The 27,342-nt window shown below is 35.7% G+C and overlaps 1 protein-coding gene and 1 long non-coding RNA gene across 3 annotated transcripts in view; one reads left to right on the forward strand and one right to left on the reverse strand.

Moving 5' to 3' along the window:
• LOC148126438 (uncharacterized) overlaps window positions 1-9,622 on the reverse strand; it is a 30,769-nt gene extending 21,147 nt beyond the window's left edge. Inside the window, exon 1 of the long non-coding RNA XR_015743281.1 lies at window positions 9,500-9,622. This is a non-coding gene — a long non-coding RNA (uncharacterized LOC148126438). The remainder of the gene's footprint in view (window positions 1-9,499) is intronic.
• Window positions 9,503-27,342, forward strand: part of ZFPM2 (zinc finger protein, FOG family member 2) — a 345,130-nt gene continuing 327,290 nt past the window's right edge. Inside the window, exon 1 of one of the 2 annotated variants that reach the window (XM_026703556.2) lies at window positions 9,503-9,637. In XM_026703556.2, the coding sequence (XP_026559341.1) occupies window positions 9,598-9,637 (40 nt within the window). In that variant the 5' untranslated portion in view covers window positions 9,503-9,597. The remainder of the gene's footprint in view (window positions 9,638-27,342) is intronic. The other variant, XM_087931613.1, reaches the window with a different exon arrangement.

Below are 27,342 nucleotides of genomic sequence, written 5' to 3' on the forward strand. Positions count from 1 at the left end.
TCAAGGGAAAGAGATAACAAAAGTAGATGAAACACAATTAGATAAGCTAATTCTACTACATTGTAAAACTAGATTAACAGAATCTTGAAAGTCTGAAGATACACATTTCTTGTTGACACTTTGAGCCACCTGATCAATTAGGGTAGGTCCTTCCTATTTGCTTCTATCTGTTAAGCCACTGGGGGCTTTTCCCTTCTTTTCTGATAATTTCTTAGGCAGCATGTCTTCCCCTCATCCCTCATAGTAATTCTCACATAATATATCTAATTCAAATTGGTTAGGGTTAATTTATGTTGTCATGGCGGTATTGTGTGACATCTCAGGATTTTTTTCCCACTTCACTAAACTGGGAGTGGGTGTGGCCAGCACGTGACACATCCAGCCCACGGGCTATGAGTTTGACACCTGGCTCAACCACTCTGATAGAAACACCAGATTCACACATGTGATTGAATTAGACTGTTGTGTGTACCAAGCCATTCTGATTTTATAGTTTATGGCTTCTCATACTAATCAATCTAGATAATTATGATTTAACTGAAAAATTTGGCCTCATGGCCCAGATATTTTCTTCTCTTCAAAACTAGATATACCTCACACCATATGAATAAAAACTAAAAGTAGTTTGATAACTGAGCTAGATTGGGTGAACAGCTAAGTTAGGAGGCACATTACTGATTTTTCAAAACTATTATCTGACGTTGGCTCCCAGACCAATGCTATTTGTCTTTTATTTTACCTTTTGTTCAGATTTGAAGGAATATTTGAGGGGCTGCCACAAAGGAAGGTCAACCTATTCTCCAAAGGACCTGATGGAAACTAATCAAGGAGAATTCCAACCTAAAAATAGAATGAATAGAATTCTTTATTGGCCAAGTGTGCTTGTACACACAAGGAATTTGTCTTGGTGTATACTCTCAGTACACATAAAAGAAAAGATACATTCGTCAAGAATCATAATGTACAACACTTAGTGATAGTCATAGGGTACAATAAGCAATCAAATCGTACTAGGAAACAGTCAATATAAACTGTAAGGATCCAAGTGACAAAGTTACAGTCATACAGAGTCACAAATGGAGGGGATGGGTGATAAGGAGTGATTAAAAGATTAATAGTAATAGTAATGCAGACTTTGTAAATAGTTGAACAGTGTTGAGGGAATTATATGTTTAGCAGAGTGATGGCTTTTGGGGAAAAAATGTCCTTGTGTCTAGTTGTTCTGGTGTGCAGTGCTCTGTAGCATCGTTTTGAGGGAAGGAGTTGAAAAGTTTATGTCCGGGATGTGAGGGGTCTGTAAATATTTTCACAGCCCTCTTTTTGACTTGTGCAGTATACAGGTCCTCGATGGAAGGCAGGTTGGTAGTAATTGTTTTTTCTGCAGTCCTAATTATCCCCTGAAGTCTGTGTCTGTCCTGTTGGGTTGCAGAACCAAACCAGACAGTTCTAGAGGTGCAGATGACAGACTTGATAATTCCTCTGTAGAACTGGATCAGCAGCTCCTTGGGCAGTTTGAGCTTCCTGAGGTGGTGCAGAAAGATAATAAGGAAACGTTTCTGGATAGTTAGAACAATTAATCAGTGGAACGGCTTGCCATTGGAAGTTGTAGGTGCTCCATCACTGGAGGTTTTTAAGAAGAGATTGTACAGACATTTGCTTAAAGTGGTATAGGGTCTCCTGCTTGAGCAGAGGGTTGGACTAGATGACCTACAAGGTCCTTTCCAACGCTCTTACTTTGTTGTATAATTTATTGTTCCTCTTTCCCATAATTGCTTTCTCTGAACCTTCTCCTCCCTGAGTGATTATTCTGGAACCAGACCACTGGATTATTTTGGATCTTACTATCTGTCCACCATTTTTAGGACCCACTATTACTGCTTCTCAACTTGATTTCCACCTGTATGATAAAAATACAGGTAGTCCTTGACTTACCATCACAATTGATTCCAAACTTTCGGTTGCTAAGTAAGACATTTATTGAGTTTTGCCCCATTATACAACCTATCTTGCCACAGCTGTTAAGTAAATCACTGCATTTGTTTAAATTCACATCACAGTTGTTAAGTGAACCTGGCTTCCCAATTGGTTTGCCTGTCAGGAGAAGGTGATTGCATGACCCCAAAATATTGCAACTGTCATGAATCAGTTACCAAGCGTCTGAATTTTGATCACATGACTGCGGGGATGCTGCAAAGGTCATAAGAGTGAAAAACAGTCATAAGTCACTTTTTTTCAGTGGTGTTTTAACTTTGAATGGTCACTAAATGAACTGTTGTAAGTCAATGACGACCTGTAAGCTACCTGAATGAATCAGTTGAACTTGGCTAGTATTACTAGAGTCCTTTTGTAACTATATCTAGAGACCTTAAATATACATTAAAATAGTTTGTCACGGAAGTATGGCAAGTCACTGTTCCTTCTATGGGTCTTGAGTAGGGGTGGTTTTCAGCAGGTTCTGACCAATTCTGGAGAACCGGTAGCGGAAATTTTGAGTAGTTCGGAGAACTACCAAATGCCACCTCTGGCTGGCCACCCCAACCCTATCTAATCTCTGCCTCCTGAGTCCCAGCTGATCAGCTGGGTCTTCTTTTGTTGCTCTGCACAGGAGAACAGAGCTGGAAAGCAGGTTAGTGGGGTAGGGAGGAAATTTTACAGTATACTTCCCCTGGAGTAGGGTGGTAAATGGATCAGAGGTGGTATTCAGCAGGTTCTGACCAGTTCTGAAGAACCAGTAGTGGAAATTTTGAGTAGTTCAGAGAACCGGCAAATACCACCTCTGATTGGAGACTTTACAGTATCTTTCCCCTGCCAGGCCCACCAAGCCACGCCCACAGAACCAGTAGTAAAAAAATTTGAATCCCACCACTGGAATGGATATTTTATAATATCCATCTCCTGCCACGCCCACTAAGCCACATTACGCCCATCAAGCCACGCCCACAGAACCGGTAGAAAAAAATTTGAATCCCACCACTGGACTTGAGATATAGTTGAATTAGTTTCAGCCAAAACTTTTGTTGATTTTCTTGTTATCACACTTAACAGCAAATCCATTTATATACTGTAATATAGACTTGTTGGTTCTAAATGAAAATAGATTTGTAATGCACCAGACCAGCACTCCTGTTATGGTTCATTTCATTTTAATTTTACCCTAAGCTAATTATGTACACTACTGACATTATTTTTTTTTAGCCACAGTGATCCAAATCCAGATATAGTCACACACACCAATGTTAATATAACTAGTAATACATATATGTGCCCATCTTAGTGGGTTGGAGATGAACAGGTGGACAGATGTTTTTGTGCAAAGATAACAATTGTAACTGATGGACTGTATCTTAAGCCTTAGGAAACTGTAAGAAGAAATTACTACCAGGATAGCGAGAGACAGAACTGTTAAGATAGTGTTGTCTTAAATAATCAAATTTTGATGTTAATTTTGATTTTGATGTTGATTTTAACTGTTTTTTAAGTTTATTTGATTTTTTGGGAATTAATATTAATGCTATCCTAAAATCCAGGTTTCTCATTGTATTACATAGAGATTACAGTAATTGTTTGAGAACTTTATTTTATTTATTTATTTATTTATTGTAAAGCATGTATTAGATAACAGATATAAGTATAACCATGATTATGAATACATGAAATGGATACGAATAAAAGGGAACATTAGGACAGGGACTGTAGGCACATTGGTGCACTTATGCATGCCCCGTACAGACTTCTTAGGAATGAGGTGAGGTCAACAGTAGACAGTCTAAGGTTAAAGTTTTGGGGTTTCGGGAAGAAACCAGAGTCAGGTACTGTATTCCAAACACTTACCACTCTGTTGCTGAAGTCGTATTTCTTACAATTGAGTTTGATGCGGTTTACCTTGAATTTGTATCTACTGTGTGCTTGTTTATTGTTGTGGTTGAAGCTGAAGTAGTCATTGATGGATAGGACATTGCAATAGATAATTTGGGTAGGACATTGCAATAGATAATAGATAATGAACGACGCTTTAGTCAGATTGAAGGCAGCATTGTTCTAAGTTGTCTAAGCCTAAAATTTCAAGTCTGGTGGCATAAGGTATTCTGTTGCGAGTAGAGGAGTGGAGGATTCTTTTTGTGAAATATCTCTGGACTCTTTCGATTGTACTAATGTCCAATATGCAATGAGGATTCCAGACAGATGAGCTATATTTGAGAATTGGTCTAGCAAATGTTTTGTATGCTCTAGTTAGTAGTACAATATTAACGGATAGATAGATAACTGATAGATGATAAATTTGTTATAGAACAAAATAGGTTCATGTAGTATGAAATCATTTTTTGAATGTGATGCTGATGCTCCTAACTAATGGTTGTTGGAACCCTTTACATAATTTTTCCCCAGGTACTCCATTTAGGAGAAATATACTACATATAATTCTGACAACAGCTTTTTATTTGGAAGTAACAGTCATGGGCATCCATGGCAGGTTGTCAAATCTGAGAAATGGTAGCTACAGTGGTGTGATTTAGCATAAAGAATGTACAAAAAGGATATAGGATTTGGATTATGACATTGTTTTGGTAGGTCACCCACAGTTGGTTATGTACGCAAATAAACACAAGACATTCAAGACTCTAATGACTAGGTACCACTGCTACTGATTGGAATTGTTCTTGCAGCTAGGTATGGAGCCAGTCAAAAATATTTCCCCAGTTTATGAAACAGGAAAAGGTTATAATCAAGGCAGTGTTTTCCAATTTCATCAGCTTTTAAGGTGCATGGACTTCAGCTCCCAGAATTCTTCAGCCAGCATGTTGCCTGAAGAATTTGGGAAGTTGAAGCCCATATATCAAGTTGCCACAATGGTACAGAAGGCCGCTGAACAGCAAAGGAAGAACCATGTTTAACTTTTTCCAAAAGGTAACCTGTCAGGTTAAAGTTATTTTGAAATAAACTGGGTCTAAATGAACCCAAATCAAAATGGTGGTAGAAGTATAAAGGTTTTGGGGTGTGTGGAGATGAAGATTATAATTATTAATGAGATTTTAAAACTTAAAAAAAGAATTAATCATATGGGCATGATTGTAGGATCATTACATCAAGTGAAAAGAGATTTCTTTTCACTTAATGCTCTTAAAAGTCAGAAATCAATTTTGAACATGATTAGAAACAAAATATGTTGCCTGTCTAGAGAACCTAGACAGTTGTAAATTTGAAACGAACTGGGTATGAACATTTTGGATAGACATCTATTATTTATAAGTGTAGCATTTCAAATATCCAGTTACTGTATTAATTCAGTTGTAATATACAGAAATCATATAACTGTATACTAAAATGTTTTTTTTTTGTGCTAGAATTTCTTTTATATTGATTATAGAGTATTTATCAATTTATCAGTCATTAATTTTTAAAATTCTATAATACATTGTGTGGATAAAAAGAGTCTATGAAAGACAGAAATCCCAAAGTGAGTAGAAAATACTGTAATATATTTTTCCGAACTGCCTGATAATTTTATTTATCTGTTACATGTTCAATTCATGTCTTTAAATATACTGTGAGACAAGAGGATTGTATCCAATCCATTAATACAAAGCAAAACCCCATTTTAATCCTTGAGCTAATATCAAATAAAATACTTTGATTTTACATGAATTTTTCTACTGATTGAACAATGAAGTCTGTTAATGTTTGTGCAAGTGCTAGGGAAACATGCAGCCAAAGGAAACTATGTTATATTTTGTAATTTTTCTGCTACTGTATACAAAATGTTTCATATTTCTATTACATATAATATTTATTGTATTTCCCAAATAATAACCCATCTTCATTTCTAGCTAGGCAAGTTAAAATAATCACATTTGAGTGGAATATTATCCCTTATATTGTACCTGATGTAAGAAAGCTAAGAAAAAACAATGCCATTCTGTCACTGAATTTTCAAAAGATAAATTCAACAATACCAGAAGTTTTTTTTTATATTATAGATATGTTATATTTATATTGTTTACATTCTGGAATGAGAAATGTTAACTTGTGCCAGAAAATTAACGTTCTCTATATAATTTAAACAAATATTTTTGAACTTATTATTTAAAGTAACAAACATTTATAAATAATATTAATAATAAATGTATGCATTTATTGCGCTGTATTAATTTCAGAAATTAAAAAAGCTGAATATATATTTATTAATATATTTAATATATATTTTTCTAACGAAAAGGCAGCTGCCATTGGAATTGACTCACTATAATCTTAGTGGCTACTATAGTTGTCAATACTCTAGAATAACCTCTGTTGAGAGATTTGTTCTCTGCTCCTGTCCATCAATGAAAGCTGCCATATGCCTTGTAAGCTGTTCTAGGAACCAACTGAGTTTAAAATTAGTACAAAAAGAAAAAAAAAAGCAAAACAAATACTTGGCACATTGTTTTCTTTTGCTACCAAAGGCACAATTGAAAAGGTTCAAATTTGTAAATAAATACCTAAGACATAAAGTATAAGGCATTCTATTTGGAAAATGTAGTTGTTATAGTATGGATTGCCTGCATCAGCAACATCATCAGAGAAGGTGATATGATGTTTAAGACATCTCAATGGCATGGTTATATAATTTCAAATGGACCAGTATGTCACATACATCATGTCTGTTTATGTAAAGTGCCAAAAATGTGTTATAGGGACTGAACTTGGTGAAGTCTATTTTAATAGCTAGCTTAATTTTTCATTTACTTATCTTAACATTTTTAAATGAAGACTTTAAACTACAACTGTTCTGGAAATCATGTATATATGTCTGTTAAGCTAAATTTATAAAAATAGTATGCTTTCACTTATAATTTGTGAGGAAGAAAGAGATCCAATTAGACAGCAGAAAACTGCCCATGTGATTTCAGAATGCATCTATTAAAAATGGATAACCATAAGCTTGCTCAAGTTAAACACATCTTCCAAGGCACCAAAATGGAGTAGTAAATAAATCGTGATGAAAAACAGAACTGGTTCATGTATGTTAACAATTGAGCAACAGCTTTTAGACAGACTGTGCACAACAAATAATTTTAATATTTGAAATTTGCATAGCATGAGCTACCAATTGTAGATTCTAGTCTAGCTACTGACTAGCAATCTAAAACTCTACTAAAATTACTATCTTCCAATGGGCAAAAAATATTTTAAATGAAATGAAATAATTAAGAGAAGCTTCTCACAGCTTAGCAGCTAGTCCTAAAGTTCACCTATAGTTCTTCTGTGCTATCCTGTTACAGAATGGAAAATCTGGAACCTGGATTTTGTCATAAACCTCTTAGAAACCTAAAACTTTTCAGATGCAGAGAAGATGTCATAAACCCTCTGCTAACCTTTGCATGAAAAGCAAACAAGCCAAGTAATAAATCTTTCTGCCCCCTTTTCTTCTTATGTTTTATCTATACAGTATTGGCATTCTATATTTTTGAACAGCCTGACTTTTTACATTGGGAAATGCACTTAGATCATTTGAAGCTCTAAGCAAATAGTGAAGTTTATGGGCAGAAGTAAAGATACAGAAATAATAAGAACGAGCATCTTTCAACTTCTATGAGTGCATCTTCTAAGAGCAATTTCACAAAAGTTATACAATGTATCCCTTTCATTTCCTTTTGCCTCTTTCCTTGTGATACCATCATTGGTGGACAGATAAGATTCAAGCACAAGTATAATAAATACTTAATACTGTAAGAATACAATTGAATATATTTCTAATTCTACTAAATAATACATGGAGAATTAATCACATGAATTGGTTACTGTATTTTTGCTTTACATCCATATAACATGGACCGGTTTAGGTGCATTAATTACACGTTGAGGTGATCTCAAGAATTACAATGTCATTCCCGAAAAGTAACTTTTCGGTACAGCTAAGCAACCTAACACTTCTTTTATAAAGTTGTTCCAAACAGATTAAGCGATTGCAAGGGCAAGTACAAATTCTTGAGTGGTCCTCTTGATGTAGGTGTGGCTTATTCGCACATTAACATAGTTGGCATGCTAAACATCGAGGGATGTATTTCTGGGTAAATAACGTGACTCCCCAAATGATTTTTTAGCAGTTTTGGCTCTGCCCTGTGAATGTCAACGCATATAAGCTTGTTGCTTGGCTTCTTTTTCTTTTTCTAATGGCTCTTCCTCTATTTCTGTATTGACAACAATTGCACGTGAACGCTAAACAGGCTCGGAGGCACTTTTTAATGTCTCTTTCTTCTCTCTCCCCCCGCCAAAATCTATTTCTGTGTAGTTTTCCAGCAGAACTATTTGCAAGCGTGCATTTCTTTTGCGGCGCAGACTTTTATGTGCATTCCGGTATTGCAATCCTTTCGTACTTCTGGGGAAGCGCCCCCCCCACCCCCGCCCACGGAGAAAAAGGGCGCCCAGACGACGCCTTGCCCCGCCGAGCGGCAGCTGAAGCACGACCCCCGGGGGAAGCCCCTCTCCTCAAACTCTCAGCCTGGGGCGCTGGGGAAAAGCCCGTGGCCCACCGGGGGCTCGCGGACCAAACTCGTCCCCGCCGCCTTCCCCTCGCCAAGCCCCTCCTCCCTTCGCTCGCCCTTTCGCCATTCCTCCCCTCCAGCCGCCCGTCTCCCAGGCAGAGCTGCCCGCCCCCCGCACTCCATCCCCAGCCCCCGCACGGCTGCGAGGCGCGACGGCTGGCACCCGCCAAATCCGAGAGCGCCAAGCAGAGCGCCTCGGATTGGCAGTTCCTGAGCCCGGCCCGAGGGCTTCCCAGGGGCCGACCGGTCGGCCCCTGCGGGGAGACGGGATGCTGCCCTAGATAGGCCCTGTGCTCCGCTCCGGCGGGGCGCGCTTCGGAGGTTCCTCGCGCGCGCCCCGAGACCCCTCTCCCAAGGCTGGCGCTGCGCGGGAAGCGCGGCTCGGGGAGAGGAGGCGGCGGCGGCGGCTCCGGGAAAGGCACGGCGGAGCAAGAGGGAGCCCGCGAGGAAAAGAGCCACAAAGCGCTCTCTCTCTCTTTATCTCTCTCTCTCCTCTTCCTTTTTTTTTTTATCCTCCCTGTCTTTTTTTTTCTCCTCACCCTCCGGCTGCTCTCCCTCCCTTCCTCCTCCACTTTTTCTGCCCTTCTCTCCACTCTCAAACTCTCCCCCCTCTCTCTCTCTCTCTCTCTTTCACACACACACACACACACACACACAAACATACACCACGCGCACACGCTCCTTCTGTCTTTTTTCCCCTCTCTCTTTCTCTACGCCCCCAACCCCCACTCACCGCGCGCGCGCTCTCTCACACCCGCGCGCCCTCCCGAGCCGAGCCGAGCCTTTCCTCGGCTCCTTCTGTTCCTGTCATCTCCGCTCCTTGCCTGGGCAACCCGGCGCGCTCCCTCCCTCGCTCGCCTGCCCGTCTCCCTCCTTCTGCGCTCTTCCACTTCTCCCCGTCTCTCTTCCCCTTTCTGCCTCCGCTCTCTCTCTCTCTCTCCCCCCACGATCTCTCAGCCCGCCGCGCACCTACTTACCTTGCACCCCCTTTTCACACCTTCAGTGCACCTGAGCACCCGAAGAGCGGCGGGCGGCGGCGGCGGCACCGGCACGAAAAGCACCGGCGGCGAGCAGCATGTCCCGAAGGAAACAGAGCAAACCCCGGCAGATTAAACGTAAGTTTTCCAAGAGCGGGGGGGGGGGGCAAGGAAAGGGGGCTGCGGGGAAAGAGGGGATGTTTCCCAAGGGTGCTTTTCTGGGATTTTTTTCGCTTTCTAAGGCTTGGCTAAAAATAACAAGGAGAGGGGAAGGGATGGCGGGGGGGAGGGGGGGCAAAGAAGAAGGAGGAGGAGGAGAGCGGGGACAGAGAACAACCGAAGTGCGAGCGCTCCGGGTCGAGTTTGGAAAGGGCTCATTCTCTTTGGAGATCTGAGCTTGGACCTTCCCCCCACTTTTTTTTTTTTTAAATGGTTTTAAATCCTCCTTTTTCTTTAAAGATCTTTTTGCTTTGAAGGGTTCCTGGACAGGCTGGGCATTTGGGAAAGTTAGCATTAAACTTCACTCCTAGGAGTGGCTGGCTGGAGAGGGGTAAATGGCTTTTTACGCACAGAGAACTTTTCCTCTTTTCTGGGAAGCGGGCGGCTGGAGAGGTATTTGCCAACAAGCCGTCCCGAGGCGGGTGCTGGGCGAGAAAAGAAAATGAATCGCTCTGGAAAGCAGCCCAGAGAGCCAGCTGAGCGCGTGCAGAGTGCTATTTCTTCTTGCACACCCCCCACCTTCCCCTTTCCACTTGCAGCGAGTTCCTTGCCACCAGGCTAAAGGCACGCGTGTTATTCCTGGGGGATGGGGAGCGGGGAGAAGGTGGCATCACGAAGCAGCAGCAGCAACGGCCGGACTATTTTGAGAGGGGTGGGATGGGGGAAACAGCACCCTCCTCCCCAAACTGTTCCTTGGCTGGGAGTCGAGGCTTCTTTGCAAAACTTATTCCAGCGAATTCCCGTCGCTCGCATGCAAGCAAGCAAGCAAGCGGCGCGCGTGGAGGTTTTAGCAAGCGCCCACTCGTGATTTTATTAGGATAGAGGTGGCCCGGGGAGGTGGAGCAGGTGAATGAGAATCAGACCCTTTGGCATCCTTTCCCTTTTCGCTTTCCCCGCCCCAGCCTGGGACAGACTTATGATGTCAACTTCCTCAACTTTTCTGAACGCTCAGATTCCTTTTTGTTTTGTTTTGGGCTTGGTGTCTCTTAAAGTAACCGGAATTAACACTACGTATTTACAAAAAGGGGAGAAAAAATTCCTAAAGGGGGAAAAAAAAACAGTGGCCAAAAATCTTTTGAATATCCCAACCTCTCATCCAAAACGCCTTTCAAAGAGACTTGTCACGTGACCTAACCCATTCCTTTCTGGCTTTCTGGTTTTAAAAAGCACACAGAATCGGGATTATTTTTTTAAAAAAACTGCCTCGAAATATGAATTAAAGAGATTTGGCGATAAGGACAAGACTTCTCAAGGGTCAAACTGTCCCAGAAAAATCTGGATTAATGTCATAAAAAGAACGATGCTTCTTGTAACTTTCTGATACTCTCTTTTTAGCAAACACTACTTCCGTAGCTTTAAAATGTTTTTGTAACTTTCACTTTGTTAAGGCTCCTTGCTTTATAGAAATAACTTCTGATCCTCTTTGCTTCATCTTTTGCTAAGGAAAAACTGTTCACTTAAGCAGTGTTCAGCCAGGAATGTTACTGACTGGATGAGTTTTCTACTGCATAATGTGAATGGTGGCTTGGTTGTTAATAAATAATTAACATTAATTGGTCGCATGATGCAAAGACCATCTCAGTCTATTTTTTTTCATACTTCGTTATCTCCCAGTTTAACTGTTAAATGTTTTTATGCCCATCTTATAATGTCAGATAAAGGCTTTTGCACTAATTGAGGCTATTGAATACTGTGATAGATCCCAAGCCAGTTTCTATACCTTTTTTCTTCCTTAGTAAGATGTGTTAAATTAAAGGAACCAAATCCACTGTTTATTATTATTGACGCATGTAAATATTTATGTGCATGCTTGTCTAGATGTAACACCCACGCTATGGGGCCATTAGGGCTGTGCAGTATACTTTGGCTAGCGTTAGGGTTTAACACTGTCAAGAACTTTGAGTGCTATTTTCCACTACTCAAATTTACTCTCTCTTTAAAAATAACTAGAAAGATTTTTAGAGGAAGAGGAATTCTTATGTTTGGAGAATCTGTAGGGATTTAGTAGGAGAGAGAGAGAGCGCTAAAAAGTCATTATGGCTGAGACTGGATTCTGCAGATTTTTGTGTTGCCTGCTCACACCTAAACTCTCGCCATAATCATTTCCTGAATATATTTAAATATTTAGCCCATGTGCAATTCTCCAGAACCGTGAGGGAAAATGCACACCATCCCTCCTAGTGAAACAACCCCTAGTGTGACCATCATAGTTGACAGCTAAAATAATAGGAAAGCTACTGGGGAGAGTAAAGCAGTACTTTTAAGTCTGAAATCTCAGTTGGCAAAGAAGTCTTGCTGATAAACCATGCACAATTTAGAAGCTGTATGACGAAGGGTAGAAGGAAGTCAGAAAAACTCCCAAGACAGTCAGTTCAAAGGACAAAAAGGTTGTTGGGCACAATTTTCCCTCTTTTACTTCATACAGTTTTCTGCTATCTAAAATTGTGATTTATGCAGTATTTTAATATTTTGCTTATTCTTTCCCCTTGGGTGCTCTCTGGGCAGTGATAAAAAAGCGAAGCTGAAAGAGCACCATTAATTTGCTCTGATGACTGGCCAGATAAGGGTAGATAATGGGAAAGATAAGCAGAAAAGATATACCATCAGAAACCCGATTATTACCATTAAAATTCCAGCCCAGTAATCTGCAGAAGCCTGATAATTCCTTCTCCGTTTCCACCACTTTGGATGATAAGGCAAAAAATAGTCACTCAGGGCTCCTTGATTAGACTGCCTGGATTTCGTGATAATACAGTGATAAATTATGTATTTTGTCCCACGTTTTGTCCAAACATTCAGATTTCTCTCCCTTTTTTTCCCCAAGTCTATATTTTTGACTTCCTAAAAAAAATAATAAAATAGAATAGAATAAAAAGCCTTCTCTTGTAAGCTTTTATTGTAATCCTACTTTGATAAAAAGCAGTGATAGGAGAGGTGGTGATTTGTGTGGGAGACCCCCATATCAATGTTATCAGCCCATCTCACTGCACCAGCTGCTAGCTGTTGTTGTTTTTTTTTGCCTTATCATCTCCTGCCAATATGCCAATAAATTGTCCAGATTGTTCTCCATTTTGTGGCTGCAATGCAAAATTTATGACAGAAATGATTTTTTTTTAGAGCAAGTGCATTTCTTTATATAAGCAGGATGGCTGTGTAGTTTCATTATTGTTATTTCTTGTAGCAATCATCTGGGATCTGATATTTTATGAACAGTATTATTCTAATTTCATTCACCCTTACTGAAGCCTGGGGAGGAGAAAATGAGTTGATTATTTAGTCTGATTATTTATTTTGAAATAAAACATTGCCAAACTAATTGCTTAAAGAAAAGAGGAAGCTTGTAAAACATTGTAAATGAATACCGACAAAGAGGTCAAGAAATTTATTTGAAAAGATTTTCAGAAGAGATCCAAATTGAACTTTTGATTCTTTTGTAATATTTATTAAAATGTACTGTATTTTTAGGTTAAAATTAGATGGGGAGGATAGCAAATTATTTTCAAATTATGCTTAAAGAGAACCTGGAAATTAAGTATATTTCATAAATATTTTTAAAGCTTATTCATCTTAGGATAAATATGTTTTTAAAACTTTGATAAAAGTTTATATTAATATTTAATATTTAATATTTTTGTCTATCAGTCTTTTGAGTTCATGCACTTTCATACTTGTACATAATGAACTAGAGGAAAGCTATTGTATTAAGAAGTTTCTCTTAAATACAGTAATAGTTTAAAATCACAATAAACTTAGTTTATTTAACATAAGATTAGGAAAATACATAAGTAGTCCTTATTAATATTTTTACCACGTACCTTCCTTTTTAGGCTTAAACTATTCTTGTCCATATAATTTTGCTTGTGTCAAATCCTTTTGCGGAAGAACTATATTTTAAAGCCAGTTTGTATTCTATGTTATCAGTAATATCATTAGTGGATACAGTTAATTCATATGGAAAAATAGAGTAGAAAATATTTCTTTATTTTGGAAGCTCAAGTATGGCAGGTTACTAACATTACATTTCACCTGCCATTAACTCTTACAAGTGTTTAAAACTGAACAATTGATTCATATTTATTCGGTAACAATATTATTTTGACCACAGCGATAACTTAAGATTTTATGGCTGCAAAGTTGTATTGCCTACTGTGTTGCCATTTTGGTTTTATTATATGTTCTTGCATCCTAGTGGGTATGTATTTATGTATGTATATGTATGTATGTATGTATATATGTGTATGTATGTATATATGTGTGTGTGTATGTGTGTCTTACATATATAGCTTAGATTGGTGCTATGTACACCAAAGAAATAAACAATTTTTATATTAATAGCTTCTGCAATAGGAGATCTCATTTTCTTTGATCTAATTTTATTAAGTAATTATGAGCAACTTTTCAGAAGGTTGAAAGAGTTCATCAGTTAATGAATAATTTGGGAATATCCAGGTGGATATTGTCTAGAAAAAGGCAATACCCACAAATATTTTCTGTTTTAAATCTATTTAAAAAAGTTCCTGGAATAGACTGCATCTATTTATATGCATGTGTTAAAGTTCATTACTCCTATGAACGTATTTAAATTTAGAAGTAGGGAACTTTGGAGAATAATCTTCAAGGAGTAAAGCCATTTTAATCAGTTAATTAAGTGTTTACTCTCCTTTACATTAGATTGTATACTATTTAAAGCAACAAAGTTGGAATATTCTCGGTATGCAAAACAGACCAGTAACAGACCAGCATCCCATGTTTCTTGGATATGAGCTATGCATTATTTTGTTTGCCTTGGGAAGCCAAATATTAATTTTGTGAAAGTAAATCATCTTTTTCACTGTGAATTACATAGAGGAATTTAGTTTAGGAAATGCATTTTATAAATACGATAAACATAGTTCATGTGTAAAGGAAAGTAATGAAATCCAATAATGCACTTATAATTTTCAGTCTGTGTTAATTCATTTTATCATTAGAAGTAGCGCCACGTGAACAGATTCTTACAGGTCTTAAGGTAATGAAATGAAAATGATATATTTGTAGTGCCAATTATTTTACCTTTAAATATGAATTGCAATAATAAATATTGCAGTTACAATGCCAATAATAAAATGTATATGAACTAACATGTTAAAGAACTAAGACCTGAACAGTTGATTAGAAAAACATTCTAGCAAAGTATATTACATACATACAGCAGTAAAAATGTAGAATAGTACCAGAAGGTCCCCTACCTTATGTCCAATGTACTGAATGGAAATTTAAAGGTTTTTTTTCCCACTTTACAAATGTTTTCTTTTTCAGATGCACTGGGTTTTCCAAACTGACTTAAGTAACTTTCCCTTTTCATACTGGAAGAAGATCATTGAAATCAGTTCTGATATGTACATACATTAACAAATATGAAATAGGAAATTTAGAACAATGCTTAAGTTACAATACAACAGTAAACTTGAACCACATAACTCTTTTTCACTAAGAATGAATAAATCTAGCATTTTTATTGGATAATAATCATTTGGGGAACTCATTTATGTAAGTTATATGGAAATTTTATTTTTGTCTATAGCTTATTGTGAACTATAGTCAGATTTGTATGAGAACTAGCTATGTCTTTCTGGAGAATTGGCAATGCATTTTAAACAAATAATTAAGCAAAATGACTTCCTTCCTTCCTTCCTCCCTTCCTTCCTCCCTTCCTTCCTTCCTTCCTTCCTTCCTTCCTTCGAAAAAAAATGCCTTGGCACATATAGACCTATTTTAAAACTGAAATGTATTCTGCCCTCACGGTTCTAAAGAGAGATGCAATTAAATGAAGGCATTTGAATGTGAAGGTGCTATGCATGGAACAGAGACACATTCTCTTTAAGGGTATTAGCATAAATCTGGCACATTTGTTTATTATGTTTCAAAATCAGTCACTGGTATCTCTGCCACAGGTAACAATTGACTTTTCAGGCTTCAAGTTAATAGCCTTGTCTCTTGCTTGTAAGGATCAATATTAGTATTAATTAATCACCATTATCAATCCTAGGATCTGGTTCTATTTGTTGTTACATCAGCAAATATCAATATAGAAAGTAGACTCTCTGATCGTCATGGCAACTTCATCTCTTGGGTCAAAGAAAGTTTATCTTATCTGTTCATGGAGAGTGGCAAACTGTTTAGGGATCTAGTTTGAACTCTAAGAACATTGATTTAGTTTTTGTTTGTGAATTGATGCTGAATTTCAATCACAAGGGATAGGAAAGATTTAAATATTAACGCCTAGAGGTATATCCAAGGAGGTGTTATGCTATTACTGTCAGATTGTCTTTCTGAGATGACACAAAGAGAGGGAATGAGAGGTGTGTCATTTGGATTATTTCAAGCTCAGTAATTTGTATATTTAGCAAACATGTCTAGAATGAAAGTGAGTTAATTTTCTTGCTTGTATAGGATAATATATTTTATCTTCAAAGGCCTGAGAGATTGGTATTGGTTGTAAAGCAAAGATCAGTACAGGCTGCTTTTGTTCATGGAATGGAGATGTATTTCACTGCTTGGTAGAAGTCCTTTATTTTTTTAAAAAAAGAAAATAACTACATCATTTTTGCTTATATCTCTAATGACTCCCATGGAAGAACCAGAAGCAATCTGAATAATTTGTTAGATGCATCTTTGGAAATTGCTGAACTGATAAATATGATTTCCTGAGCCTGTAAAATGAAGTATGAATTCCAGTTTGCTGCTATTCACCATAATAAAATATTGATGTATAACTCTGTTGAATATCTCTCAAGAGTATTTGGTTCTGTGGCACCCTTTCTTGAAATATTGACATACAAACACATCACTTTGTTGAAATTCAGAATTCAGCATAGAGGAAATTCAAAATCTCATCCAATCTTAATATGAACAATATTTTCAAACACATTATTGGGAATAATTGCCATGTTCAACTAGTAATATGGTCTGATATTTATAATATTTTAAAAAACTCTACAACACACTTTATTATGACCATTACTGTATCAATAATACAATAAAGAAACTTTAATTCCAGATTATAATTGAGTAATATAGTTTACCTATTTACCTATCCTCATTAATGTACAATACAGCATCTCAATTCCAAATCCATATTTTTAGGAACTACTGTATGTATATTAAATAAAATATCCATGTAAGTATGCAATGCACAAAATATTTTTAGTGCCAAATGTCTCTGATCTTGGAATTGACATCTCTTTATTTTGATTACTTGGTGTGATTAAATGTCCTCAAAAGCTATTGCCATTGTGACATGATAATAGATCTGTATGACTGTCACTAATGTTTTCTCACTTTACAGTGATTAAGTCATGTTAAAAAGAAACATATGATGTGCAATATAAGATTTGAATAATTTGTGTGGAATTCCTTGCAGATCTGATTTTTAAAAATCAGCCAATGAAATGTTTTCTGTTAAGAAATATAAAATTAACAAAAATAACTCCCTATTTTTCCAAGACCCTTATGACTATGTTTAGTGAGAAGTGAAGAACATACATTGTTTTAGTTCTAAATATTCTCTTCTCTGAACCAGTTGGGAAGTACAAAACAGTTGCTACGGTTCTTCAAAATGAAACAAATATACTATTTGCTACTAATTTTCTTTTCCTTCTACTTTGCAGTATGCAGAATATTTCTGAGATAATATGTTTTTCTGAGGGGTCAGAAAAATAGAATTTTAATGATAATTGATTTTGAAAAATGCTTAAGTAGAAACTTCAGAAACTATTGGGAAAAAGTTGTGCTGTTAACAATTGGGGGTTGCTGAAATACCATATGGTTTTCATTGTTCAGACTTGGCATAATGGAATCCACTAAGGAGAAGAAACATGTTGGGCTGAAGATACTTAGAAGTAGGGAAGACAGCAAAGACTGTGTGCTTATTAATTGACTATTGCAGTTGAAGTACTGGATTTTTTTTATCTTCTTTGAATCCATTGGTTGTAAGATATTCAGAATTGCACAAGTATTTGGTAGTAAACAAAGTGGACTTTTAAAAATTGTTGGTAAATTGGAGTAAATTCATTGATAAGAATGGTATTCTGAGTTTTTGGAGGCTGTGACATTGGTTTTTTGAGCTGGTATTTGCATTGTATATAGAAGAAAGGAAAAAGATGTAAATACTCTGTTGAACCAAATTCCTTATTATTTCTTATTCTTATAGCTTCCCTCTGCAACAACTATTTCAAAATAATTTGTCATATTTTTTTCTTCCTAACTAAAGTTTTCTGAACGTCACATTCACTCTTTTTGAAACACATTGTTTAGTGACTTTTATATATCTGATATTAGTATTGCTTGCTTTTCTTATGTTTTTTGTTTACAAAAATAGATTAATTATAATGAAGATGCAGTTACATAAACTCAATGTATACATTTGACAAGCAATTCTATTTCTAAAACATACAAAAGAGGTATTATAAATAATAGTTTTTGAAGTATTATGTACAAATTATTTCCACTGTTATGTTTTGCTTCAGTGTGGCTATGTCTGTGGTTTTACTGTATTACTATCACATATAATGTCTGCAATACTTTAAAAAAAACTATCTTAGAACCATTAATTCAGTTAAAAGATTTAATTCTGGAAAGTTTAAAAAGATTTTTACACAATGTGCCCCTTACCTAAAAGAAATAATGGATCCATAATGTTGGAAAGATTTTTACGTGTGAAGCTATTTAGGTTTTAAGCAGTTACTTTTTACTTACATTATGATTTTATTCATATTTTTTTTTGCTTTTATCTTGGGTAGAAAAACAGGCACTTCAAATTAAAAACAGTAATTATGTTTATTTAAAAATAAAATCCTGAACAAAATACCTGTATGCATGATTATTCAAATGTAAGGGTAATGGAGAAAAATTGAATTATAACTTGACAGTTAAGTCCTATGAATCCTTAGTAGTGTGCTCCATTGTTACCCAGTACCTATGCATTGTATACGATTGTGCCATAATTGATTTTAAACTAGGAGTATAACTTCCTATTTCATAAAGAGAAAACATTAAGGTGCATTCTTATATCCCTTTTTGGAAATATATGGACATCAATGTGACTTATTAGCAATATTTATAGTTTAATGCTGCTGATTATAGTTTAATGCTGCTGATTATAGTTGAATCAAAAATGAAAATGTCATGCTAACAATCTGTTCCATTCCATATATAATATATACATGAACAAGAATTAATAATGAGAATGTGTTACATAACTCTGATTTTAAATATACTTACCAACCTTTAAAACCTGTTTCTCTATTTTATATGGACAATGCGTAGATCACCATGCATAATGAATTCGATTCTCCCTTTGAATTGTGACTTGAAAAGTAGTCATGAGAGTACAATTCCAATTTGAATATTTTATTTATAATTTAGTGTAGTTTAGACTAATTTAGTGTAATTTGAAAGAGAGCTTCTAAAATTTAATGTCTAAGTCCTTTAATAGTGGGCATCACAGGCAAACAAATGCATATTTTGCCATCAAGTTCTTTTAAGCTTCTGAAGCCAGGCCTACAACTGGGTCAGATGATAAGATGAGCACAACAGCTAAAACGAAGAGCACCTCTGATAAAAACTGATTGATTGATGTCTGGCTTCCTCACCATTGCAAGCAGTTGACAGTTAGTTTGGGATCAGATGATTTGGCTTTTGCGATAGATGAAGGGGTCTGTTAGGTAAGTCTGAAGGACATATAGGACATTTCTGTGTTAGTCAGAAAATACTGGATTCCCACAAGGTGGGGCACTGGGTTGCATATTTTTTAGCTTATGTCTTAACTTTCATGTTTGGTTAAATGTGTTACAAACATAAAATTAATATCCATTCTAAAATTAAGACAAACGAGAGATTGTGATATCAATATTTATGAAGATACAAGATAAATTCAAATGTGGTATGCCAGAAGAGCAATGTTTTAGGAGGGAAACAGCTTTGGACAGAATCATTGGTGAACAGCTAAGCAGTTATATAGGAGAAAATTATTTCATGCAAATAATATTTGCCCATTAATTTTACAAATATACAGTAAGTACTTAAATGGATATTATCTCGGAGGGACCACTTACTATAATAACATTAACAGAGATTACGTTTAAGTTGACAAGTTTTCTTTCAAACACATGGACATTTAATATTCAGGGACAGCAAATAGACAACTGAAAGATTATGCTGTTCATCAAACAAGGCTTTCAAATCAAGCCACATTTTTTTTGGCAGAACTCCTTTAGAATTGGAATGCAGAACAGCTTGAATTTGAATTTAGATTTTGGACAGTTTTGTGTTTGTTGGAAATACATTATGATGTATCTCTTTACTCTGAGATTCAGGGGTCAAATCTCTAAAGAACAGTTATATTTCTTCTAATCTGTTAGCTTAATATCTGTAGTTGATTTTTTTAGAAAAGGGATTTGTGTTGCTGATTGTATTGAATATAATCAGAAACAGCTGTAGTTATTTTGTCTGTTGCTAATAATGGTAAGCCATACAGGTGAAATGTGGCTATTTCAAATATGATTTGCTATACGTATCTCACAGTGCGTGAATTACAAGGCACACTGTTTTCACATAAGTATTTAGGGAAAGTATACTTATAAATTACTTTTCTTTTCTAATGATATGAGCCTTGACATCATTAAAAATTAAAAATCAGTATCTGTATATTCAGAATATAAGAGGGTTTTAAGTAAGATCTCTTTTTTAAAAAATAAAGGTTTTTTTTTTTAAACCAAGAAAGATGCTAGTTCATTATTACTAATAGCGTGAATAATCAATTTAGCATTTCCATGTCTATCTTTGTAAAACTTGGTTATACTTTTATTATAACATTAAAATTGCCAGGAGCAATTCATACATTTTTGGAAAGTTAATAATATGTGACAAAGGTTGCATTTTTATTTAACACATTATACACTTCAGCTTATAATTCACAGACAGTGCAATTTTTATGTAGCTCTGCTGAAATGTCTCATGAGATCTATTCCCAGGTGTATGGGATTACAGGCTAAAGTCGTTTTTAAAGTGCTCCCCTTGCAATTATTGCTTGTGTAATAATTGTATATGATTCTTTTATAATTACCCATTCAGTACATTTTCTCATCTCCTCTTTGCTGAACTTATAAAAACTACATAGCAAAATAGTTTGATGTCTTACTTGATTTGCTTTGGCGTGTTCTACCTTTTATTAAGTAATTGAGATCCAGCTAATTATACCCAGAAGAAAATAAGGACTAATTAATCAAAGAAAGAAAAATAATATTAATTTAGTCAAAATGATCAAGACCAGCTATATTACCAATATGTAAATGGAAAGTAACAATCAGCTACTTAGATTAACTAGACTGTGTAATTTTATGATTAGTCCTGTAGTGTACAGAATTTCATTCTAGTGCGACTTGAGGGTATTTTGATGGAAATGGTTCTGATATTCTCTTTATTATTCTTTGACTGTTACCTCAGAAAATATTGCTGTTAAAGAAAAAGGAACATTGAACTTAGGTTTGAAAAACATACTTAAAATTATATATGTCACATGTACAGTACCTGTACATGTTTTGTTTTGTTTGGAAAACATTGCTTTTCTAGTTGTAACTAGTAATTGCTTGATTTATTTCTAGAAGTTATAAGGTCAAAAAAGGAGGAAAAAAAACTATATTAAATATGACTCCCAACTTTTTCTGTTTAATAAAAGTGTTTTATATACTATTGGTTTAATTTTGCATCAGCATATTGAAACTTTTTTGTGGTGTGTTCTTAAGTAAATTTATTCACTTTTAATTTTTTGTTAAGTCCACTAAGATGGACTTTATGGCAAATAATTAAAATTTCATATTTCCTTCTTATATTTGGCTAACATTAACATAATAACACCATATTTTCATGTAAAAAAATAACAATGTTTTTTCTAGAAAATTAAATTACCCACAAAAAATTCTCAGGGTCATAAAGCATATATGCATTTATTTTTAAAAACTTAACTGTATCCTGGAGGCTTCCAGAATACTTTATAATCTCTTTTGCTCTAGAATTAACTATTACAGCTTTTTTTCACTATGGGTTTAAAAAAAATGGTTTAAAAAATGTAAATTTAACCCATACAAGGCAGTTTTTTAAAATAAGCTGTTTTGAGTCTCCTATCCAGTCCCAGTGGATACAAAACTCTTCTACATTTAAAATATCCACATTTAATTCTATGGCAGCAGTTTTATAATAATATATACCTTACTTTCACATTTAATGGACTTACAACTCAGTAAATATTGATATCAGAGAAATTTAGCTTTTATGATCTGATGCGTATATTTGAAATGTTAGGAACATATTAAAAAAGGTTACAGCCATTAGAGTAACTAATAATAAAATGTCAATGTATCAGAAGGCCAGGTGATATGATTATTTCTTAGCCTGTAGCCTGTCTGTCAGTCCTTCCATAATGATCTCTATCAATCCAGCTTGCTTTTCTCTTGTTTCAGGTTAGGGGGCACTTCCAAATAAACCAGTGGACAATTGAGCAAGGAGTCTGGTGAGGGTCTCTGGACGGATTGCTTTAGGTATATTGGCATCATGTTGTATCCTGAGAAACTTACCATAAGTTTAAGTAATATAAGTTATTCACTTAGTGCTAGATTATAATACCAGAATAAATTTAAAACAAACAGAATGGGAAAACGCTATTAATAAAAGATTTTCATGGGAAGCAACCGCTACTCTAGAACATAAGTTTAGAAATAGATTTGATGATAATGCTGTGGTTGCTGGGGGGCAATCGTTTCACATTATTAAATGTAAGTGGTGCATATCAACCATGCAGAAGTCCATGTATTTTACAGCTGATGGGAAGTACTTCTACACACTCTTTGTCAATTATTGAATAAAGGATTATGCAGGTAGTTCTCAGTTTAAGAACAAGTTTCGTTTCCAAGAACTGTCCTTAAGTAAATTTGTATGTAAGCTGGAACAGTATTATTATATAATAGGGTGTAAATAGTATTGGGTAATGAATTTGAACCTTTGTGTGTTTAATTTGAATCATTGTGTATTTAACTTGAATTTTGTTGCGATAGGCTTTCTTCTTAACTAAATCTCTTAAACTGGAGTGTTCTTAACCCAGGGACTTGTCATATGTATGCATTTATATTACAGTATATATATATATATATATACTGTAATATAAATACTGTAATATAAACAGTAATGTTCAGCTAACAAGACAAGAAGTTTGCTTTTTTTCCTGAAATATCTATGGAAGTATTTCATTGAAGATTAGAAAATCTTATCTTGAGATCATAAATACATGCATATGACTTTCTTCAGAGATAATCCTGCAGTTCCAACACCTGTTTTGCCCACTAAAGGTATGGATTTTTGTTTGTTCATATTTCAGTCTCAGATTAATTTAGACCCCATTTTTCAAAAAGAGATGTATCTGTCCTTGTTGGCTGATGTAAATGTTATATTCTGTAGCTGGTTGCTGTACCAGAAACCTTATATTTCATACACATCAAATGTTTTAAAATCTGATGATATTTAAAATCTTGTCCAGAAAAATCCAGAGAGATTTTGCTTTTTTAAAAATAGCCTGAAAAGCAAATGTATTGTTGTAATATTGTTATTTCCACTTTATTAGGAAATTGATATCTTTAAATTATTTCTAGTATTTTCTTGTCTGATATTGGTTTATAATGTATATTGCTATTAAAATCAATAGTAGGGAAAAAAAGAAGTGTACATGAAATGAATAAAAAATTTGCTGGTAGGAGTGAAATAAAACATGAGTGTAAAAAAAGCCTATTGATTTCCAATAAATTAACTTTTAAAAGAGGTAGTCATGAAGATATGATAGGATTGGCAAAAATGTAATAGAGCAAATGATAACGCCTTCTTTCAGCTTCTCAGTCATCAGTGAAATTTGCAGTTAAGAAAAATATGTGCTATTTACCCAATGAATCACATTTCATTTTTTGGGAAAGGGATTGTGAAGTGGCCCCAGAATCATATTATGATAAAGCTATAAAGATCCTGATGAAAACAGAAGACCTGCCACAGCTAATGTTCTCAGTCTAAGAGGGGAAGAGAAATAGTATTACTAGATCATGTAGTAGTGAAAAATTATAGACATGTTTCTAGTGTTCTTGGAAATATAATTAATATCCATCAATTAGATATGTGCTGAGCCCTCACATGGGAACAAGAAGTCAAAGAGGACACATCTTCAACTCTTATCTTTGTATCAATGCATAACTTGCTAGTCTATGGCATAGCACTCGATTGGTTCATTCTCAATGACATTGCCACGAATGGCCCCACTAATTTCAGTACAAAGGCAGCACTCCAAGCAGATGGCTGACTAATGTTCTCAATCATTATTCTGAAAACGTAACCCACTGTTGAGATGGGCAGCCATACAAAATGAATGAATAAATGTACAAGAAGAATAAAGTACATACTGTAGAGCAACATCCTCATAGATTTCAACTTGCACAAAATATTCCTAGGAAAAAGTGCACTATTCTGGGAGAAGATAACATTTGGGTCCAGTAGACAGTGTGTCTTAAGTTATGTAAGAAATAGAGCTAAAGACACACTGACAGGAAGACTTTCCCATAGCTCATTGTAAGGCATGGTTTAGGAAGCCAAAGATGAGTTTCAGCTGCACAGGAGGAAAAAACATTTGTAAATGCTTGCCCTAAAAATATGCTATTAAACAAAATAAGACAAAAATTTCTGGAGCCTGCATGTGTCACTGTTATCACAAAGTACTACGATTTAGCCATAGCAACTAATAGGTACCAACACATCATGAGCCATTCATTCTGTTTATATTACCAACTAACAGAGTAGCCCACTATTAATACAGGAAGAATCATAGCTAAGTCAAATAATGTATTACATGCAAAGAATGTAACTTCAAATTCTGAGCATAATTTGTACATTGTAATTGTATGCTACGAAAAATAGGAACATCTTACAAATTCTATACACTATACTCTTGATGGCTCAGTATCTCGAGGCCCTCAGCAACTTCCAAACTCGATAGCATGTTCATTTTGCCCAGCTCATTGTACGAGTATCCTTGTTAGGAGTAACCTTTCTTATCTCTTTTTCCATTTATCCCATTGGCAGTACCATATATTCTGGAAGTAACATTCTTTTTTATTGTGCCAAAGTGCTTTTCCAAAAGGCAACAGGACTTTCTTAGTTTTTTCCCTTGAAAACATTTCGCTTCTCATCCAAGAGCTTTTCAAGGAAGAAAACCAAGAAAGTCTTGTTGCCTTTTGGAAAAGCATCTTTGGGACAACCATGACCTGGATGATTGAGAATATCCACGACATTCTTTTTTTATGGCTGTATTTGTGCGATGTCCCTCCAATAAAAATGATTACTAACAATAAAAATTAAAGTAAGATGAAAGTAATTGAGAGCCAAATAGTTTTATGCAAAATATAATGCCTAGTTAGCATAATGTAATAGCATAATATAATAGTATAAACAGAAAATGCAAGATGCATTAAAATATACAAAATACTTAAAAAAACTACTGGATAGAGTACCCATGCCATTTATGCATCCTGAAGGAATGGTTCTATCCTAGATCATTCTACATGTACAGGAGATGACCAGACTGAGCCCGAGAGAGAGATGTCAAACATGTCATCAGTCTCAAGTCTCTTCGCCCCACAAGAGATCTAAGTCCATCCCACCTTGAATTCAGTTGATGTTTCTATGCAATGCCAGCTACTTAGTTGTGCTGTTTGATGTATGCCTGTTCCTACGCCCTGTCTCTATATGTTGGACTGTTTCTGAGGCCTCTCTGCAGTTTGCATCTTGGGTTCTTCTAGGCAGATCCTGCTTCTCTGGATTTGATTCTTAGCACTTATTCCTATGCTGCTCTGATGTATGTGTGTATTGTGTGTGTGAGTGCACACTTGTGTTGATGAACTGCAATGCAGTAATCATTCTTTGTATTAAGTAGGCTGTCAGGGTTCCGGCAGTTACTCCAATTTTATTACTGGCTGTACTCATCATGGCACTATTTCATAAAATAACCATATAATACTCTCAAAATTCCAAGCATCTTCTTGGTTCCAAAAGGTCATATTATACAAATGGAGCATAGGAGAAATGTACGAAATAGGCTCAGCAGTTACGCATAGTAGCATAATATTCTCCCATCCATTCTGATTTCTATAGTGTTTGTTCTTTGAAGCTCCAGTTCAAACATGGAATAGGCTAAAGGTGCCATTGCTGTTTGTGTTGTGGTCCCCAACCGTGATGCTATTTGCCTAGAGGGGCAAGAAGTGTTAATGATGTACTTAAGTGTGGTTAGAAATGTTTTGAATAAAAATCTTTGCATATAAAGTGCTTTTCTTGTTTTTTCCCTCATTAACAGTGTTCCTTTGTAAGCTTGCAATATGCACAATCAGAAATGTACTGTAATTTGATCCTGCCTGCCTGCCAGTAGAGTCTTCTGTGCGAGGTTTACACAATTTACGTGCCAATAGCAATCATATTTCTCGTTTCAGGACTTGTTGGAAATAACATTATAGATGGACAGTAATAGTTAATTAAAGAGATAATGGGGGTCCACTTCAATGTGCATTGAGTTAACTCAGCCCCCCCCACCCCCTTACCCCCGGCTTGCTTTGATATGAAATATATATCTTGGGAATGTGTGTATTCAATTAAATATTTTACTTCCTAACTAAGTAGGTTAATACCCACATACAGTACTGGGCTAGGTAGAAGTTACTTACGTACCTATCTGTGTTTTTATATCACACCACTTACACTAAATTCACATAGGATTGACCAGAGAAAATAGGATTTAATTTCTTTAAGCTTACCAATCAAGGACTGCTGTGGTATAGCAATTCCTTTCTTTTTAATCCCTCATTCTTACAATTCCTTTCTTTTTAATCCCTCATTCTTACAAGTATTGTCCCTTACTATCATTGAGAAGGCTGCTAGAATATGGGTTCTAGTAGAACTGTTTTGAGAGATTCTATGATCAAACATACATTCTTCTCAAATAGACACCATAACACTGCCATAGCCCAAATTGACCTATTAAGTAGCTGTGCAGATTTTTTTTTTCAGGAATCCCATTTTATTTTGCTATAAGAGAGGATGAATGTTTCTGGTTATCAGAATTCTTTTCCAGGACTATGCTTTGAGATTAAATTAGTCCACATCACTCTGATATTCAGTTCAGGAGACGGGAATGGAGGTTAGTTTAACAGGTACTGCTTTAAGTTATTTTTTTGTACCTTTGACCTTTGCACCTTGACAACTAGTGACTGCCTGGATAAGTCTATACAGTCTCTTGGCAATGTTTTCTGAAGTGATTTGCTGTAGCCTTTGCTTAGGATTGAAAGAAAGTAACTGGGCCAAAGTTATTCAGCAGGCTTTGTGCTAAAAACAATACTAGAACTCACAGTCTCCCAGTTTAGCCTGATATCTTAACTGCTAACCAAATTGGTTTTGGGCTTAGTTTATCTTAAATGGTGAGCTATGTAGTGGAACTGAATGAGAAGACAAGTAAATAATTTGGAACGAATACTCACATATCCTCAAACTTCAGTTATCTCAGATATAATATT

The sequence above is a fragment of the Pseudonaja textilis genome, chromosome 3 (assembly GCF_049901715.1).
Source record: "Pseudonaja textilis isolate UNSWEBS1 chromosome 3, rPseTex1.2, whole genome shotgun sequence".
Classification (NCBI taxonomy): domain Eukaryota; kingdom Metazoa; phylum Chordata; class Lepidosauria; order Squamata; family Elapidae; genus Pseudonaja; species Pseudonaja textilis.